At 41.6% G+C, this 18247-nt stretch overlaps 1 protein-coding gene across 3 annotated transcripts in view; it reads left to right on the forward strand.

Annotated features, from left to right (window-relative positions):
- The window catches only part of ncalda (neurocalcin delta a), a 79549-nt gene that overhangs the window by 46560 nt on the left and 14742 nt on the right, over positions 1 to 18247 (forward strand). For all 3 annotated transcript variants that reach the window (XM_080427589.1, XM_080427588.1, XM_080427590.1), the window contains one exon: positions 11841 to 12251. In XM_080427589.1, the coding sequence (XP_080283715.1) occupies positions 11874 to 12251 (378 nt within the window). In that variant the 5' untranslated portion in view covers positions 11841 to 11873. The remainder of the gene's footprint in view (positions 1 to 11840; positions 12252 to 18247) is intronic.

Consider the following 18247-nt stretch of genomic DNA (forward strand, 5'->3'; position numbering starts at 1 on the left):
ATGCAGCTACAGTAGCATTCATCACTGAACACAGATGATTCACGCACTGCTGCTGTTGCTGCTGGTTGTTGCATGTTAGCAAACCACCAGAAGTAGGAAGTGAGTTCCCCCGAGAATAGCTTGCTACAGCTCACAGTGGCTTTCCCAGAAACACATCGTTGATTAATGTGCATGTGATCTTTCATGTGGGGTGGATGCTCTCAGGTCAATTGGTAACCTTTGTCGGTTGAAAACATCACAGACTGGATCACATGTATTACCCTTTGTTCTCAATGAAGCAGTCATGACACAGGAGATTGAGATTTCGGCCTAAGCATTAGAGATGCCGCCTGTTGAACTGTTTGAATCTCAGCTGTATATAGTTACGATTGCCGTGCTTTACTTTGTTTTTTTCACAATATCTCAGTCTTGAAGCATCTGTGAGGGAAAAATAAATAATGCAAACAGTCCGCTTGAACTATGTAATACTGTGAAATCAGCGGTGATCACAATTTTCTCTACAATATCACCAACCATAATGAGCGATGATCTATTTAACCACTTAACCACTTTACTTTGTTGGACCGAGGTCCGCCAGCGGTCTATACTCGGTTCCCTCTCCAAAGCTATCAGAAAATAGCTAATCTATAAACTGAAAATGCATCGCAAAGCAACACGTTGTGAGCTTGTTGATCTGCTATTTTCACCTATTAATGACACGCCCAGAATAGAGCCCCTAGGGTTCATGTGGGGCACTACTTAAGTGATAGGGACTACCTGCTGGCAACAACCAACGGTTGTATTCAACAACATGAAGCATGTTGAAATTTCATTGACATCTGTTCATGATATTCATTTTAACATTCCAAATGTTTTCACCACTCAACACACTCCCAGTTCCCTGGGTTTGTCTCGACCCCTGAACTTGGTTGTGATGTAACTTCCTTTTCTGTTTGTTATTTTCCATGATGCCATTTCCTGTTTCTATATTATCTCTTTGACCACAGGAAGCAGAGCTAGATTTGTTTGGCTCCCAAGGGGCATTCTTAAAGTCAGACCCCTGCTCTTCTGATGCTGTAGCTCAGTGCTTTTAATCTCTCTGTCTGTCTACCTCTCCTCTAATGTGTTTGACTTGCCATGTTAGACATGTCATGTCAAAAATAGACATGATTAACCTATCATTTGTATTGCCATCAGCTGTCTCTGCAATACGTTCTCCAGCCGTAGTGGATTCTTTCAGTAAACACTCACAGCAGCTTTAGCTCATATTTTATTAGATTTCACAAACCACTTCAACGTTTCTGCACGGCCAGTTGCGTCTGTCCAACAGATGGTTTTCAGTAGCCTACAGTACCTTTTTTATTGTCTGTTTAATGGAAATTCAGCCTGTAAGCTAAGGCCAAAACTCTACTGACACTGACTAGCCTGGTTCCAGACGAATCTGCCATTGCAAAATTGCATTGCACTTTAGCCCTCGGTGTGATATTGTCTGGCCACGCGAGGCTAGACACTCACAGTAATTGACATGTGCAAGACCTGAGTTAATTCTCAGTGGATATGTGTTCACTTACTTCCTTATTCTGCCTGGAGTAGAAGATCGTTGTTTTGCGAGGTTCATGCCAACCCAGTTAGTTTTATTGCAGCAGTCGAGACCATATTTCTAAAAAGTTAACTAAAGTCCCTTTCAAGTAAACTTTTTTCCCCCACCCCTGGTCTCCTAAAAAGTTTGGTTACCTTCAGAGAAGAAAAGCTGTTCTGATGCTGCTATTGAGACTAGCAGACTGGAATCGCATAGTTACTACAATAGACAGACATGCCTTTCGTCCTGTTCTATTTTCCCTTGTTTGGCCCCAGGGGTTAGACATCCATCCAATTAACTGGGTCCAATGATCCTGTGCCAGGCAGGCAGAGACTCCCCTACCGGAGCGCCACAGACAGGGAGCCAAACAAATTAGTCACAACCCCAGAGTACAAGGCAGGGGTCATTTCCTGTTGGACAAAGAGGAGGAGGAGATGGCGTACTGGGGCTCCACACGGGCACGCAACTAAAAGGTTTCTCTCACATGCATCCATTCCACACTGTGCAACCAACTGGCCTTGTATTTGATTTGTGTTATCGCTTTGGAGACTTTTCAGTCATGTGTCTTGCAATTTAAAGCAACTCAAACTGCACCTAACACATTAACAATTAGTGTCCTACCTACTGGCAATAAAGTAATTCTGAGTTCTGATTTCCATGGAACTGATGCCTCCTCATCTTACATATTTGCTTACATCTAAGCAATTAACTGGGTCAAACATGGTTCACATACATGTATCAAATAAGCCAGCCTGCCAGTACAAATAGTGTAGGTGTTATCCATGGTCAATGCTTGAATTACTGTGCAACATTTATTACACTGTAATTATATCGCTGATGCAAAAACCCTACAGGTGATGCCAAATCTGTGGCACAATAATAGCCTTTCATTTTATCAATCCTATACATTATTCCATCAAACATGTTTCTCTCTTTACTTGCTCTGAATCAGTAGACATTATGCTTCCATCTCCAACCTTCCAGGTCTGTTACCATAGCAACATAATGAAGGATAAGCAGGGTATTTAAAAGTAGAAGGACTGAAATTAAAGACGTGCGTGCTGCTTGTAGCTAGGTCGCCAATCAGTCTGACAAGACATCAAACACTCATTGTCTGCCTCCTTGGGTTTGTTGTTGCATCAAAAGGAGAGAGCTCTCACAAGTAGCATTTTATTCCATCCTATTACAAAAAGGTGGGGGAGAAGAATCACAGAGTCAGATACTAGAAGACTTGGCTTTTATCCAAGTATTACAAAACTAAATATTTCCCTCATTTTGGGTCACTCGCTAGCAAGCTACTACCTGGCAGTCTGCCAATGCCTGTCTCAATTTCTTACCCCAATTCCCGCTGCCAAGCTATTGTTAGGAAGCTTGCTGAGGGGGTGCGGATTTGGCCTCCTCTTTAATATGGAAGCCCGCAACAGGCTTTTATCTAGTTTTAGCTGCAGGGGTTAACTCTCTGGCGTCCACATTTTGTTTTGAAATACAAAATGACTATCCTTTTTTGTCAGGGCTGGTATGGTAGACTTCAAACGCCATTAGACTTTTCAGAGAGGTCCTCGGGTGTTATTGTGGTCAAATTTGTCAGAAACAGGCACCTTGATACGTAATTAGCCTTATTCAAAACACCTTGTAGCATGTGTTCCATATTATCATACATGGCTTGAAATAATCTCTGAGTGATATTGTGTAGAGGGAGTGCAGAAGGAGGAGGGACCCCAGTCAACTAACTATATAGGGTTTAAGTGGAGCTCCAGCCCAGATGCTAAATGTGCAACATTTCACTAGTGAATAAGTGGGTCGTAAGCATTCACTGTAAAAAGTTAAATAAAAAAACTCTGACAGTGAGAAGATGTAATGTAATGCTTCTTTTTGGGCCTGCAGGAATGCACGTATGGTGTGGGCACAGGTGTGTGCCCTGTCAGCACTCCTGGTCACGCATGCGATGTATACCTTTAATTTATTTTTAAAATAATGGTGTCGTACAAGCTCACATGGGCTGTGCATTTTTAATGCATGACATGAAGTGAAAAACTAAAATCAGTCTTGGAGAGATGCGTGTGTGAGTTAGTTAGCTAGCGCTCTCTCCTCTTCCTCTTGTGGTCTGTGGCACCGATCTGCATGTCTAGCATTCCATGGTCCCTTAGCAGCGGGTTCTGTGTGTGTGTGTGTGTGTGTGTGTGTGTGTGTGTGTGTGTGTGTGTGTGTGTGTGTGTGTGTGTGTGTGTGTGTGTGTGTGTGTGTGTGTGTGTGTGTGTGTGTGTGTGTGTGTGTGTGTGTGTGTGTGTGTGTGTGTGTGTGTGTGTGTGTGTGTGTACACCAGGGGTGGTGGTTGGGACAGAGTGAGAGAAGAAAGAGAGTCATCATCTCTTACATCTCCTAGCAGACCAGGACTCAGCAGGAATGTACATGGCTTTACGGGTGGAAGGTTATGTGGGAAATGTTTTTCTGGCCCCTAACCTGGGCTAGTTCAACAAGAAACTGTATGCACAGATGTAACTAGAAAAGTGCGCTCCTCTGGGCACAGATCTCCGCCAGGCTACCCAGGGCCCGCCACTCTTTGAAGTCAATCATAGCGAAGCAGAATGGAATACTAAAAATCTAGATCATGATAATAATGTGTAGTTAGTGTATCGATTTGCCTGAGTTTTAGACAAATTCGGTGAGTAATAGCAAAAAGTGTGTTTTACAAAAACGCAAAATGGTGGAAAATCTTGTCCGCCGGAAATGGGCAATGGCCTATATGGGGAGTTGCCAAGGAATCGAGGGATTTCTTTTTTTTACTGTACAACTTACAGTACAAGTTATAGGGCAAAATAATCGGCCTGTTATAACGCCACCATTAGGCCGATTTGACCTACTGGTTCTTTTTTTACCTACTGGGAGTGTGCGTGCAAAGTTTCATGCTAATCGGTCCAGCCGTGCTGAAGATTAACTGCTCACAGACGGACAAACGGAGGGGCGGACAGACAGATGGGCGAAAACATCATCTCTGGCCTTCAGCCCTTCCTGGCGGAGATAATTACCGTAGAATTAACACTTGCCTTCATAGCTCAAAAAAAATTAAATCTTGTAATATTAATTCACAACAGATTTAGGTGACACATTTAGTACTACTGTGCCCATACTGGCTAAAAACACTGGATCAGATATAGGGCAACAACATTTGTTTTAATCCAATATGATCAATCGTCAATGACATAAAGAGAAGTAAGCAGCATATGTATGAAATCAGTAGTCATACAGTTTAGCACGCGAGGTAGCACTGCCTCAGTTGTCATGACAGCTGTGTGGAGGTATTTGAGGTTAAAGAAGGAGAGCAACAAAACAGCAGAATGCAGCAGTACTGTGACTGTTTTGAGGGGTGGCCTCAGCACTACTGGACGTGACTTAACAGCTTATTAATGGACTTGTAGTTCTTTTAAGAGGAAAAACAAGTATCTGATTTGCATTGATATTGGAAGATACAATACTCAATGTTGTGGTACCGTTATCGGTATAGGACATGTAAAAAGGTCCTAGTGATTAAATTGTGGACTTTACTTTTTTTTTTTTTACCTGATAAACCTGAAGCCAGAGAGGATGTCAAATGGTGACCCTTCTCAGTGAAGTGTGGTTGTTTTTACTGAGACTGCTCAATACCCCATTTCCTTTACAATCTCTTCTTCCCTTTTCCTCCTTCCCTGTAAGAACCTGCTACAACTAGATGCATGGTGCTACTGCAGGTTATTATTACATGACTAGTTTAGCACATTAGAACGACGTTAGTATGTTAAATATGACATCACCATTTTCCATCTCTCTGCCTCTACCTTTGATGCTTCCGGACCTTTTTTTTTTACCTTTCTGTTTTTTCACACCTGCTGCACGATACTTGTTACTCATCTCACACACTGACACCTCCATGACCACCCCACCACACACACACACACACACACACACACACACACACACACACACACACACACACACACACACACACACACACACACACACACACACACACACACACACACACACACACACACACACACACACACATCCTGTATGAAAGAGTGAATGGTGAATTCACATTGGTGTGGGTGTGTGTGTGTGTGTGTGTGTGTGTGTGTGTGTGTGTGTGTGTGTGTGTGTGTGTGTGTGTGTGTGTGTGTGTGTGTGCATGTGTGTGTGTGTGTGTGTACAGTATGTATGCGAGCGTTTCCATGCTTTCTGCCCAAAAGCTTATCAATGGGTGAGAGTCTCTGTAGGCAGTTACTATGGTAACCGCTGTAAAAGGTCTTTAAGAGCCACTAAAGTGGTCATGTGTAAGAGAGAGAAGTGAGGACGTGAAGAGGGGAAAAGATGTATTACTGTAACAGGTAGGCAGAAACAAAGAGAGATATGATCCGTAGACAGTGAAGGTAGGATCAAACGATCGAAAAAAGACAAGTGATGTAAAGGAGAGAGAGGAACGCAAGTGAGTTGTATAGTGCGTGTGTGTGCACACGAAAAGCGAACGTGAAAGAAGAGAGTCAAGGAGAAGGGAAAGAAAATAGAGGGATGTAGAAATGTGGACAGGAAGCAGAGGGAAGCTAATTGAGCTAGCATAGCTTACCACAGTGATCGTATCTCACTCTCCATCTCTCCACTTACCAGAAATACAACTCGCCACCCACATACCGTATGTGCATTCTCTAGATTTTGTTATTTTGCTAAAAACTGCTCTTGGTCCAAAAAGCTATAATAATAATAATAAACATTCAGGTTATACTGTATATCTGCCATATATTTTACAAGTAAAAATATTATTATATTCCTTAATTACAGGTATTTCATTCTCCCTTTTTTCTCTCACCTTCCCATATATTTCTAAGCATTTCACTCTTCCTCTGATTCTACCTTGACTCTCTCTACCATTGTAACTTAAAAGTTTTCGCATCAGCGTGTGCATTCTGATTAATAACTAAAACACATTATGTTTTATTTTTGTACTGTTTTGTGGTTTTTCCATTTAGAACATAGCTGGAAAATGTCTGCAGCTGTGATATCTGTGACTACTGGTGGGTGTGTATGAACAGAAAGAGGTTAGGGTATGTCATTTCAATCTGCATTTCAGCCAGGCTTGATTTGAATCTGAATGGCTCAGCACTTTGTATAGACATGATTTGAATCAGAATCACTGGCCGCTTCTGTGCCTGGACTTGATTTAAATCAGAATCAGTTTGGTAACAGGTAGCTTCAATTTGATTCAGAATCCTTGCTGGGAGAAAGTGAAGCCCAATTTATACTCGTCACACGATTCGCCGAAATAAACAATTTTCATTGAGTGACGTGGTACGACAAAGCAAAATTAGACTTATGACTGCAGTAATACAACAAGATACAAGTTTCTCTGACAGATCCATCTTTTTTTTTCTGTGTCACATATGCTATCATTCAGATATACACACACACACACACACACACACACACACACACACACGGTATAACTTAATCATCACACAGTCTCTTGCTATCTTGCTCACCACACACAGATGCACGTACGCACACACACACACACACACACACACACACACACACACACACACACACACACACACACACACACACACACACACACACACACACACACACACACACACACACAAATCATCAGCTGAAAATAAATTCCACGTCATCACACTAGTGGGCTGCTGGCACTGGATGGCTGAGCATGTCATAAGGGGTGACAGTGGGGGGGGCATGATTCAGGTTATGGAGTGTGTGTGTGTGTGTGTGTGTGTGTGTGTGTGTGTGTGTGTGTGTGTGTGTGTGTGTGTGTGTGTGTGTGTGTGTGTGTGTGTGTGTGTGTGTGTGTGTGTGTGTGTGTGTGTGTGTGTGTGTGTGTGTGTGCGTGCATGTGTGCGTGCATGTGTGCGCATGCATGCAGACTGGAGGTGCAGCGTATCACAGCAGATGACAGGGCGTAGTGGGTCAGTGATGAAGACCATGGTATTGTATTGCATGTATCTGTGGTCTGTGTGGAGCCAGAGTGTGGAATTAAAGTGGACAGTAGAGCAGGGTCATTGGTCAGGATCATGATTGTGTATTTTATGATTGAGTAGCCGGATCATGGCCACAGGACATGTCATCACTGAAAGTGTCATTTGCTGTTTTTCTACCTTAAAAATGTGACAGTGCAGCCATTAGGCAAAAGCTTCTTGTCACTGGGCCCATGAAAACATTGCGCATGATGTGCTAGATTGGTGACTCTCCACAAGAAGATCTTTGTGGACTATTTTAAGCTGCTGACTCCTTGTTTAAGAATTATGGGCCTACAGTAAAAGCCTTAACCACTTAAGCCCTATACTTTGCTGTATAACAAATAGCGAAAATAGCTGATCTACAATGCAATGGACCATGTTGTGAGCTTGTAGAGCTGCTATTTTTGAAAACTTTGGCTTTTACTTCAGTTTTTTTATGTACACCCAAAATAGGGACGCCAGGTTAAAACTGGTTAAGCAAGGGATATTGACAGCAAGCCGGTCATTGTTGAGATATAAATCCCGACAGGGTGATTAAATCCCGACAGGGTGATTAAATCGCCCTGAAGGGGCGGTCATTCTAAGCAATGACCGGCTCGCCGTCAATTATCCCGTTTATTACACATTTAATAAATACATGAATAAATTGACCCAAAAGTAAGAACCAAAAGAAGTATTTCATTGCTAATGGTAATGAAAGTATTCCATTAATTTATGCCAGATACGGCTGTCCGTCCAGTGCAACACGGTCGCCTTGAAAAGCAACAGGAAGTGTTCATCAAATATAATCCATTTTCGGTTACTGCATGGTCTATTTCTCGCTTCAAATGTTTTCAAATACATTATTGAGAGCAATGTTTAGCTCTAAATGACATTGTGCGTTTGCACAGCACCAAATCAAGCAGCGCAGCAGGTGCTCTGAGCCTTTGATTAGACAGAGGTCTATTATTGAGCTTAGCGGTCATTATCCAGAAATAACACACCGCTGAATTCAGTGATTGACCAATCAGAATCAAGAATTCAACCAAGCTGTGTAATAATACTTAATAAAGAATGAATGTATAGTATTGCAGCTCACCTATTGTCTTTCCACTAAGGACAGGCCTATGGGTGTGATGTCCTTCGTTTTGGAAACCGCCAGTGTTGTTTGCAATTGCAATTAGGCAAATTGACTACAATAGCCTATCATGCCTTAACCTTGCAGGAGACCAAAGACACACCTCCAATGTTGTGGTAGTTATTAATCTCTAATAACTTTGTGAATCAGACCCTGAGTGTATGACTGTTGAGGCGAGTGTCACAATACTATTAGAGATCAGCACATCCTGTGTGCCCAGAATTTAGATTTGAAATTCACTTGTTTGTTATCAACAGCCTTTGTAGTATTTTGCCTCTGGGTTAAAGAGCATGAGCCAGTAATAACATATGTCCGCTAAATTCAAATGCCCTTTAGGGAATGTCTTTCCATATCATATCTTTCAAGTTTCCATGTTAACATTTACTCTTATCAAACCACATTGTAAATATTACTCTTATTTTCCCCCTCACCTTATTATCTGCTTACTGTTGAGCGCTGATTATATGTTACGCAGTGTTTGTGTTGTTTCAGTCACTTCAGCGACTGAACAAACAGTGTCTGATGGAAGTAAACAAAATCTCATCAAGGGGTAAAAAATCACTCCCAATCATCCATGCACGTCTCATCAAGCGCTTGCTCCCCTTGTCTGACACTGTATTCCGTCCTGTGGTAAATGTTGTTTATAGAGCCAAACCGTTATATCGGTTTGGCAATATATCAACCATTATTTGACTTTTTTGACAATATTGGTATCGACAATTATGCAGCCGATGTGTCCCGACTATTAACCACTTTCTCCCTGGCATTCCTATTTTGGGTATGTCATTATATTAGACAATTCTTGAATACAGCTTATAAATTAAAACTTTAATTTTATATTTACTTGTTCATTGTATAATTCAAGTTAAATGTTCTTTTCATTTATTGAAATGATATGCTTAATTTAAAAAAATAACTATCAAAGGTTATTTATTTATACTTGTTTTCTTATAAGGGAAATGTTCTAAAAAAAATCTGAACATTGATAATCGGTGGTCTAGCACTCTCCAAAATCACCAAAGCGCAGAGGCAGCAAGCGAACAAAAATAAACATGTAAAAGAGAAACATTTCCTATGGCAGCATTGTATTCAAAGAACAGTGAGTTTGCTCGGAGTTGCTCACTTCCTGAAGCATTTGCAGACCACAGGCCAGAGCAAGGCCAGCAGAGCACAACAAAGAGACTGACTGAATGCATGTACTGTAGAACAGGAGTTGCCAAACCTTTTCAGCTGGAAACCCAAAAGAGAAATTTGGTGTCTCGCCCGAGACCCAAACTTACAAAAACGTATGTCCTATTTCAGAAATTGTGAAAACATCCGACCTCCAAGCTCACAACTTAATGCGCATTGTGCACATTATAGCAGATTGCTCTGAAGCAGTGATTCTCAAAGTGGGGCTCAGGTACCCTCAGAGGTCCTTGACAGGGTTCCAAATGGACCCTTAGAGGTCTGAAACTCGGAGGGTTATGGGGGTCCTTGAAATGTAAAAGTTCGAGAACCCCTAGTCTAAAGCTCCCATAGAACAACAGCACATGCTCTGACAGTGTTTGAGTGTGTTAGCATTAAGAGAGAGGCGATTATCCAGGAAATTAAGCTGAAGCTGAAGACTTGTTTGTAGAGCAGATCAACGTAAAATGCTGTTTGATTGCACTGGCCAATTGCTACTCTTTCAGTTCAGCCCCATGTGTGTGTGTGTGTGTGTGTGTGTGTGTGTGTGTGTGTGTGTGTGTGTGTGTGTGTGTGTGTGTGTGTGTGTGTGTGTGTGTGTGTGTGTGTGTGTGTGTGTGTGTGTGTGTGTGTGTGTGTGTGTGTGTGTGTGTGTGTGTGTGTGTGTGTGTGTGTGTGTGTGTGTGTGTGTGTGTGTGTGTGTGTGTGTGTGCGCGCGCGCTGAGGTGAGAGAGTGTGTGTGCGTGGGTGCGTGCACGCATGTGAGTATGTACTTTTTTTATTGACTAGTTAAATCTGTGGAAGGCATTTGGTGCCGTGTGTACACTTTTATGTGTTGTTTTCCTCTGAAAGTTCTGTCACTTAGCAAGAAGAAAGCTGTGTTCTAAAGTGGTGATATACTGTGTGTGCCAAGGAGGAGTGTGAGAGAAGGTGTTGCTTACTTTCAGGCCTGAGGCTTATCTCAGGATAAATCATCTGTCTCCACAGGTCATCTGTTGATTGCACTGCAGGGACACCTTTGGGTTTTCTTTGTGATTGTAAACAACACGCAATTCGTGAGAGTGTCAAGCAGTAAATCATGTTTTTTTTGGTCTTTAAAGGAGAATTTCGCCCAACGTTATTCTTACCTTTATTATGACGTTATGATATCCTAGGACGAGTGGTACAGCACAGAAATTCCATAACTCCATAACGGATCCGCCACAGTTAAAAACCCACGCCTATGGTCCTTGCTTTAATTTAATTTGAATGTATTTTTTTAGAGAGAGAGATCTGATGTTTACAGTGAGAGAACATAATAATGCAACCTTCTTGAATGTGCTCTACCGTAAGCCACGCTTTGGCGACACTTCCGGCGCCCGACCGGAAGTGTCGCCAAAGCACATCAAAAGAAAAAAAAGATATTAAAATAAGCAAGGACCATAGGCGCAGGTTTTTAACTGTGGCGGAGCCGTTATGGAGTTATGGAATTTATGTACTGTACCACTCGTTCGAGGATATCATAACTTCATAACGCGGGGATTACGAACTATACCTTTCAGTTGGGCAGCTGCTGACATTGATAGTGTAGCATTAGGTGATATGATGGTGGCAAGCGTCTTATCAGAGATTTGTGGGATACCAGATCAGCCATTACAGTGCATGCTTATGTTGAAGAACTTAGTACACTAACCCTAACCCTCACCCAGGATAGTTGAGTACGTACTGTAGGAAAAATTGTTGATAATCTATAAGGAATAGTTTAATTTATTTCATACAGCAGTATCTCCAATATTGAGCCTGAATCAAGTTCACATCAAATTAAAATTAGGACATTTTATTTGATCTCAGACATCTCAGAGATGTATTTATCTTTCTGTTCTTACAGCAGAGTGACAAAAAACGTATGTGGTAAATTAGGATCTGCATATTTGAATTTAAATTACAAAGTAAAACATCAACCTGTTGATTCAATCAAAAACACTTTCTCTTGCTTTCTCTCTCCTCCTCCCAGCTGTAAGCTGAGCGAGCAACAGGACCATCAGACATGGGGAAGCAGAACAGCAAACTCCGTCCCGAGGTGATGCAGGACCTGCTGGAGAGCACAGACTTCACCGAGCACGAGATCCAGGAGTGGTACAAGGGCTTCCTGAGGGACTGCCCCAGCGGGAACCTCTCCATGGAGGAGTTCAAGAAGATCTACGGCAACTTCTTCCCGTACGGTGACGCCTCCAAGTTTGCCGAGCACGTGTTCCGCACGTTCGACGCCAATGGCGACGGCACGATAGACTTCCGAGAGTTCATCATCGCACTGAGCGTGACGTCGCGCGGCAAGCTTGAGCAGAAGTTGAAGTGGGCCTTCAGCATGTACGACCTCGACGGGAACGGCTACATCAGCAAGGCAGAGATGCTGGAGATTGTACAGGTGAGGGACTGCATAATAGTGTTTCCCATATTGTTGAAATGGTGGCGTGGGCTACCTAGACAACGGAAGCTGTTTCATTTCTATTGGTGTCAACAGAGTTGTGTCACGAAATATTCTAAATTATATCAGTTTTGTTTCACACTGCCAAGACACATTTCTGTGGTTCGATGAGGTGCAATTGTGGCTGTTAATCGTTTCTACTGGACATAAAGTCCAGTAGTTAAATAGTTAAATACGAAATGTATTAACTGTCACCTTTTCATTCCAAAGCACAAAAAAAAGTGAATTTTTAAAATGAAGAAAACCAAAGCAGTAAAGTTCCTTCCCACCACCATAGGGGTTTGATTTCTCCATAGTGCTTGTTGAAAACAAACACAATAGACCGGTTGCTAGGCTCCTCCCCTTAGACACTTTGAGAAGTTCCCCATAGACAGATTTTCCACATGAAAATTATGGATGATTCTTGGAGCCAGAGCTCCAAAAGCTCTGCCTAATCTCGTCAAGAAGGCCTGCATTATGCACTGGAAGAATGTGCATGCCATTACTATTTCAACAAACAAAATACAGGCAAAACTTTTTTCGCTTAAAGACAGATGGATCTATGGCATCTAATATCAATCAACTACATTAAATATATAATCATCGGACAGGAATGTTTGTCTACTGCACGGTAAGCAATACGACAATTAGTAGCACTTAATAAACAAACAAACAAATACACCACTTTTAATAGTGAGCAGAATCGCAGAGCTTTGCTTTGCAGAGCGTTGCTCTGCGGACCCCGGGGTGTTGAGCTCAAACTGACCGACCCCAACTCCACATGGAAGTCGATGTCTAAGCGTTGTCTAAGACTTAGACAACGCTTAGTCTTCCATTACTTAGACTCTAAGTAGCAACGGTTGCGAAGCTAGGATTGGACAATAGCCATTGTCGGGTTGGACTTAGCAATCGGTCTATTGGCCGTGTTCACAGGTAGGAAGCCTGTTACACCCTCTCTGTGTATCGGTGGCGTCGTGGTTGACTACAACCTCCCCAGGACCAAAAAGCAAGGGTCAGAAGTGACAAGGCCAACATGGGGGAATTGGAAATTAGCATAACGACTACATTGGGAGAAGACGAAAAAGGAAACCAGGGCAGCTTAAATTGTGGAAATTGAGAGGTATAACAGGAGACACATAAAGAAACACTAAGTCTACTGTGTGTTTTGAATTCCAGTCAAGTACTCTGTGTGACCCGAGACAACTCTGAATTGATTTCCATCTCGCTCTCAGACAAACACACAGACATAGACATAGAAACTGCAGCATTGGCCAGTGCAGTGATAAGTAAACACAGTCATATAAACAGCATAAACAACACTACCACTGTATCCATAACATTCTGTTCATGAGACATGCTTGTCTCATGAAGCCCTCTCCAGTATTATTTAGCATTTTTCAGCTGCTTACTGTTTTCCTATGCCAACAATTAGTAAGGCACGGTAAGGCAATTTTATTTGTATAGCACATTTCAACAACAAGGCAATTCAATGTGCTTTACACAGAACAGCAAGCTATACATTATAAAGTTTTGATAGATTGATTGAAATTTTTATTTGGCAAAAGAATGTAAAACAACACAGTTATAATACTTTTGTCTAAAAGGTCCGACCAAAAAAGTCCTTGCGGACCTGTTTCCGTTGGGGTCCTTGAATTAATTTCATAGGCATATATAGTAGCAACCAAACAGTTCAAAAATCAACATAAAAATACAGAGAAAAAATACCACTACAGTATGTACAAAAAAAGCATGAAAAATAAAAAATATATACAAAAAAAGGGGAGGGGGGGGGGTCGTCTGTCTACAGGGAAACTAGACAGACGACAGTACTAGCTCCTCTTTTGGCCTCCAGAAAGATGAGTTTTTAAGCCATTTTTGACATACAAGAGCATTTTGAGTCCGAGGCCACACTCAAAACAGTATTTGACTTGAAGCACCCATTTTATTTTAATTGAACATTTTCTTTGTGTTCCATCTGTCTCTTTGTGCTACAAACAACACCCTTGACAACTTGTCAACGTACCCCTCTTCCAGACCCAAAGGCTCAAATGAATATGTGTCAACATCCTCCAGGGCCAGTATTTATCTAGCCTCTCAGAGCAGAAAATCGTTCCAAAGAATGACACAAAATTGGCCCTTCTTTCAGGCACATAACAGGAGTAACAGCATGTTATCAGTATTCCTTTCTTAGGGAACAGCTCCTAACTCTACCAGTTTTTAGGAGAGCTGTCCTAACCTATTAGTAGTTTAGTTTCCAGCAAATTTGCAAACATTTTGAGTAAGGAGAGATGTCTTGCATTGGAACGATTGACAACAAGTTTATTAACCACTTACAGTGTAAGTGGTCCAGTCAATGAGGTATATAGGGTGTAAGTCTTACACCCTTTATACTTCATTGACCGGAGTCCCCCTGGGGATATATTTCATCCAGCTCCAGCCGACCAGGAACCAGCAGCACGGGGACATAGGAACTGATTTTGCTGCTCATAAACGATATTGTATGGTAGCAATTATGTTCAAAATATTGAACATAATTCCCATGGCTCTTAAAAAAGGAAAATGGAACCGTCGGCTCCATTTGGTTACACACCCAAAGTTAAATTAAAACCGTAAATTAACACAGAGGAGTCCATGTGTACATTTTATATCTGTAACAACGCCGAGGAAGACCTGTTAGGTTGAAACGTGTCCGTTGTATTCAATTGAATTTAATTGACATTTATTGTGTGCTGGCTGTTTTCTCAATATCTGTTGTTGTAGCATACTGTATGTGCATAGAAACAAAACTAGCCCCTGTCAACACACTGCGTTTTATTTAACCCGAGTCCCGAGCCGAAGGTGACATCTCGCCATGCGGTTGACAGGTGACGCCTCAACCCATAGCAGTATATGCAGTGACAAATATCGCCCTCTCCGCCCGGCTTCCCTCCCCCGAACACGGGCCAATTGTGTTCATATAGATGCTCGAAAAAGACGGCTGTACCGTGCTGGATTCGAACCCCCAGGGGTGCTCCTTCCATTCCGACATCTCACCACTCCGACTAGTGGCTTCCGCGTGCGGTTAGGGTTAGGGTTAGGTATAGGGTTCGTCAACCTTCGGAAAGGCGACATGTCGGAAAGGAGAAATGCACCCGAACCCCCAACCTCTGTGGTGGTGGGCAGGCACTTTACCACTGCGGCACCCGAGCACCCCAGACCGCCAATTTGGTCAGCTGCTTGACATGTCACTTATACATCGCCCACCTAGTGATGAGTGTGTGTGCGTATAAACCTCTCGAGAGTATCTGCCTGAACTAGCTCGCAAGCTAGTTTTGTGCTATCCCTGCATCCCTGTCCATGCATGAAATTATGTAGATAGGCCTATACTCATTGAATTCATAGAGCAGATATCAGAAACAAAACTGCAATCCTAAATTCCATTTTACAAGAGTGTTGTAAAACTATGATGTCAAAAATAGAACTCCTCCTCACTGAAAGTAAAAAGAAGAAAACAACTCCTTGTGAAAGTGTTTGTAGGAAGCTTCATGAATACCTCTCATCTCGTACTCAAAGGTAGGAGGATTTTCAGGCGTAGTCAAACTTTCAGTGTGATTCCTAGGAGTGATTCTGAGATGCTTGATAAATATGGGCACAGATATCTAGTTAAAGTGGAGGGGAGTTATCTTCTACCTCAAAATTATACTTGGAGCACTTTTCTCTCTTCTTCTATGCTCTGTTTGCACTTTCCAATGCTTTCAAGGGAATTGACGTGGTAGTCCACCTGGTTGCCATATAGCGTTACTAAAGCATGTTAAACGATTTCAAACCATAACAACATATGCGTTATGTTGCATATGTTTGGTTAGAAAATAAGGAGAGAAAAAAGGAAATAAAATTGTCTGAGGTCTTTGAGAATGGGATGGGAAAAAAAGGCCCATAGACATTATTTGAGCCTTTCTTCAGATTAACAAAGGATTTGTTCCACGATTGATAGAGCTTTGTGTCTAGGAAGTCATTAAGTTCTGGCATTACAATCCCCATGGAGATTCCAACTAACACATTTATGTTGTGGTGGCTAGATATGGCAGCAAGCCACATGCAAACACAAGTGTAAATGTACCCAACAACTGATTGTAAACCGATTACCCTAACCTCCTTATCAAAATGTAGTTTGGACAAATCTGATTAAATTTTTCCTACTGTAGGAGTGTTAGTTTTTTCTCCTTGTCATACCTGTATCTAGATAGAACCTTGATACACACACTCTGCATTAAGCTTGTAATACCAGGGGCAGATAGAGTCAAAGCTAAGCTTAATTCGTGTTTATTAAACTGGCTACATAGTAGATATGATTTAATTTACGGGAGGTCAGTTTGTGCTACCTTTTCTTTCTTTAATGACCCCAGACATTTAATCTTGCATTATCATGACACATTTTACATACACATAAAACTTTTTCCATTTCACTTTTATTGCTTGGAACACCATTTGTCAACAGGCAAAGGGAGTTTGACGTTTCTGTCATATTCTGTGATATTTCAGTCCCCTGTTGTATTTCAATAAGACAATGAAAGTCATCCAAAGTGCCTTTTAGGAGTAGACTGAAGGAGTCTCTTAAAGGAGTACTTCTCTCCCAAAATGACTTTTTTTCGATCATTTACTCATGATGGCTTGAATACAAGGAGAATTTTCTTTGGTATAACATTACTTTATGGCGAATCCCAAAATCAAGAGAATAAGTGCTGAAAAAGAAGATTTGGAAAACATAGGGTTTTTTTTTTAACTGAAAAAACTTTTAAAAATCTGTTTATAAAATAAACAATGCTTAGCCAGCAGATTCTGCCAATGCTTTTCAATGGGAGCAGAGCGGGTTTTTTTGCGGAAATCCGCATTTGTCAACAAACCGCTCCGTTCCCATTGAAAAGCATTGACAGAATCTGCCATTTGGCAGAATCAAAGTTCAGTGTGACTGCATCCCAAGTGTTCTTCATCCATTTGTATCCTCTGTACTCCTATATTGCTTTAAAGGATCTACACCGTGAATTTAAAAAAATATATATATATTTAATATCATATTGTTTATGTCCCTCAAACGTTTTTCAAAAGGTTTGAGCCTAAATCAAGCCTCAGATATACTCATTCCAACTCACTTCTCTCTGGCTTATAAAGCACTTTCACCTGCAATACCACATTGTCCTGTTTGGCACGGGGCGCTATTGAGCCAGTTTGTATGCATGTTATCTCCTGGTTCTGTGTGGAAAAAGTAAAAAGAAAAAATAAGAAAAACCTTTTTTTTTTAAAGATTTTTTATTTTATTTATTTTTTAAACTGAAAAACGGGAGGGATTGTACCCTGACGTGACGTCACGTCAGGGTGCAAATCAGTTTGGCCTGTTTTGAGACCAATTTACAGAAAACCCCAGATTTGCTGTGAAAGCCTGAGTGTTCAAACTGGGTATTTTTGGGGATAGAAGAGAGATAGGGGAGACCAAAAACACACAAAAAATAAGAAAAAGTTAAAATTCATGGTGTAGTCCCTTTAATGTATTTTTTTGCTTCCGGGTGAGCTGTCATACACAAGCGAGGAACGCACCTAGGCATGCTCAGTTCACACTCACGCACACTCCCAGGCTTGTGCGTTGTTTGTGCATGAGATGATTTACCCCAGACATTTTTTCAAACCAAAAAGCGATGTTTTGTAAATACTGAGGGACTGGATACAGAACACTTGGGATTGTACTGTGAGTGTTGTTTTGGTGTTTGTAAACAGATTTTTATACATTTGTGCTGTTTTTTTCCCAATTCCCTTCTTTTTCACCCAACCCCAATCTTAATTTTAGATTGGGATTTTTAATATTTTCTGTAGGGAGAGTGTGATTAATCTCTTGCTATTTAGAGCTCAGGAACACCCTTGGTCTGTCTCGCCGATTCAACAGGCCTGTAGTTGGGAGGATGGGGTTGGGGGGGTCATGGAAAAGT

The sequence above is a fragment of the Gymnoscopelus braueri genome, assembly GCF_963280865.1.
Source record: "Gymnoscopelus braueri genome assembly, chromosome: 4".
In the NCBI taxonomy this organism is placed as follows: domain Eukaryota; kingdom Metazoa; phylum Chordata; class Actinopteri; order Myctophiformes; family Myctophidae; genus Gymnoscopelus; species Gymnoscopelus braueri.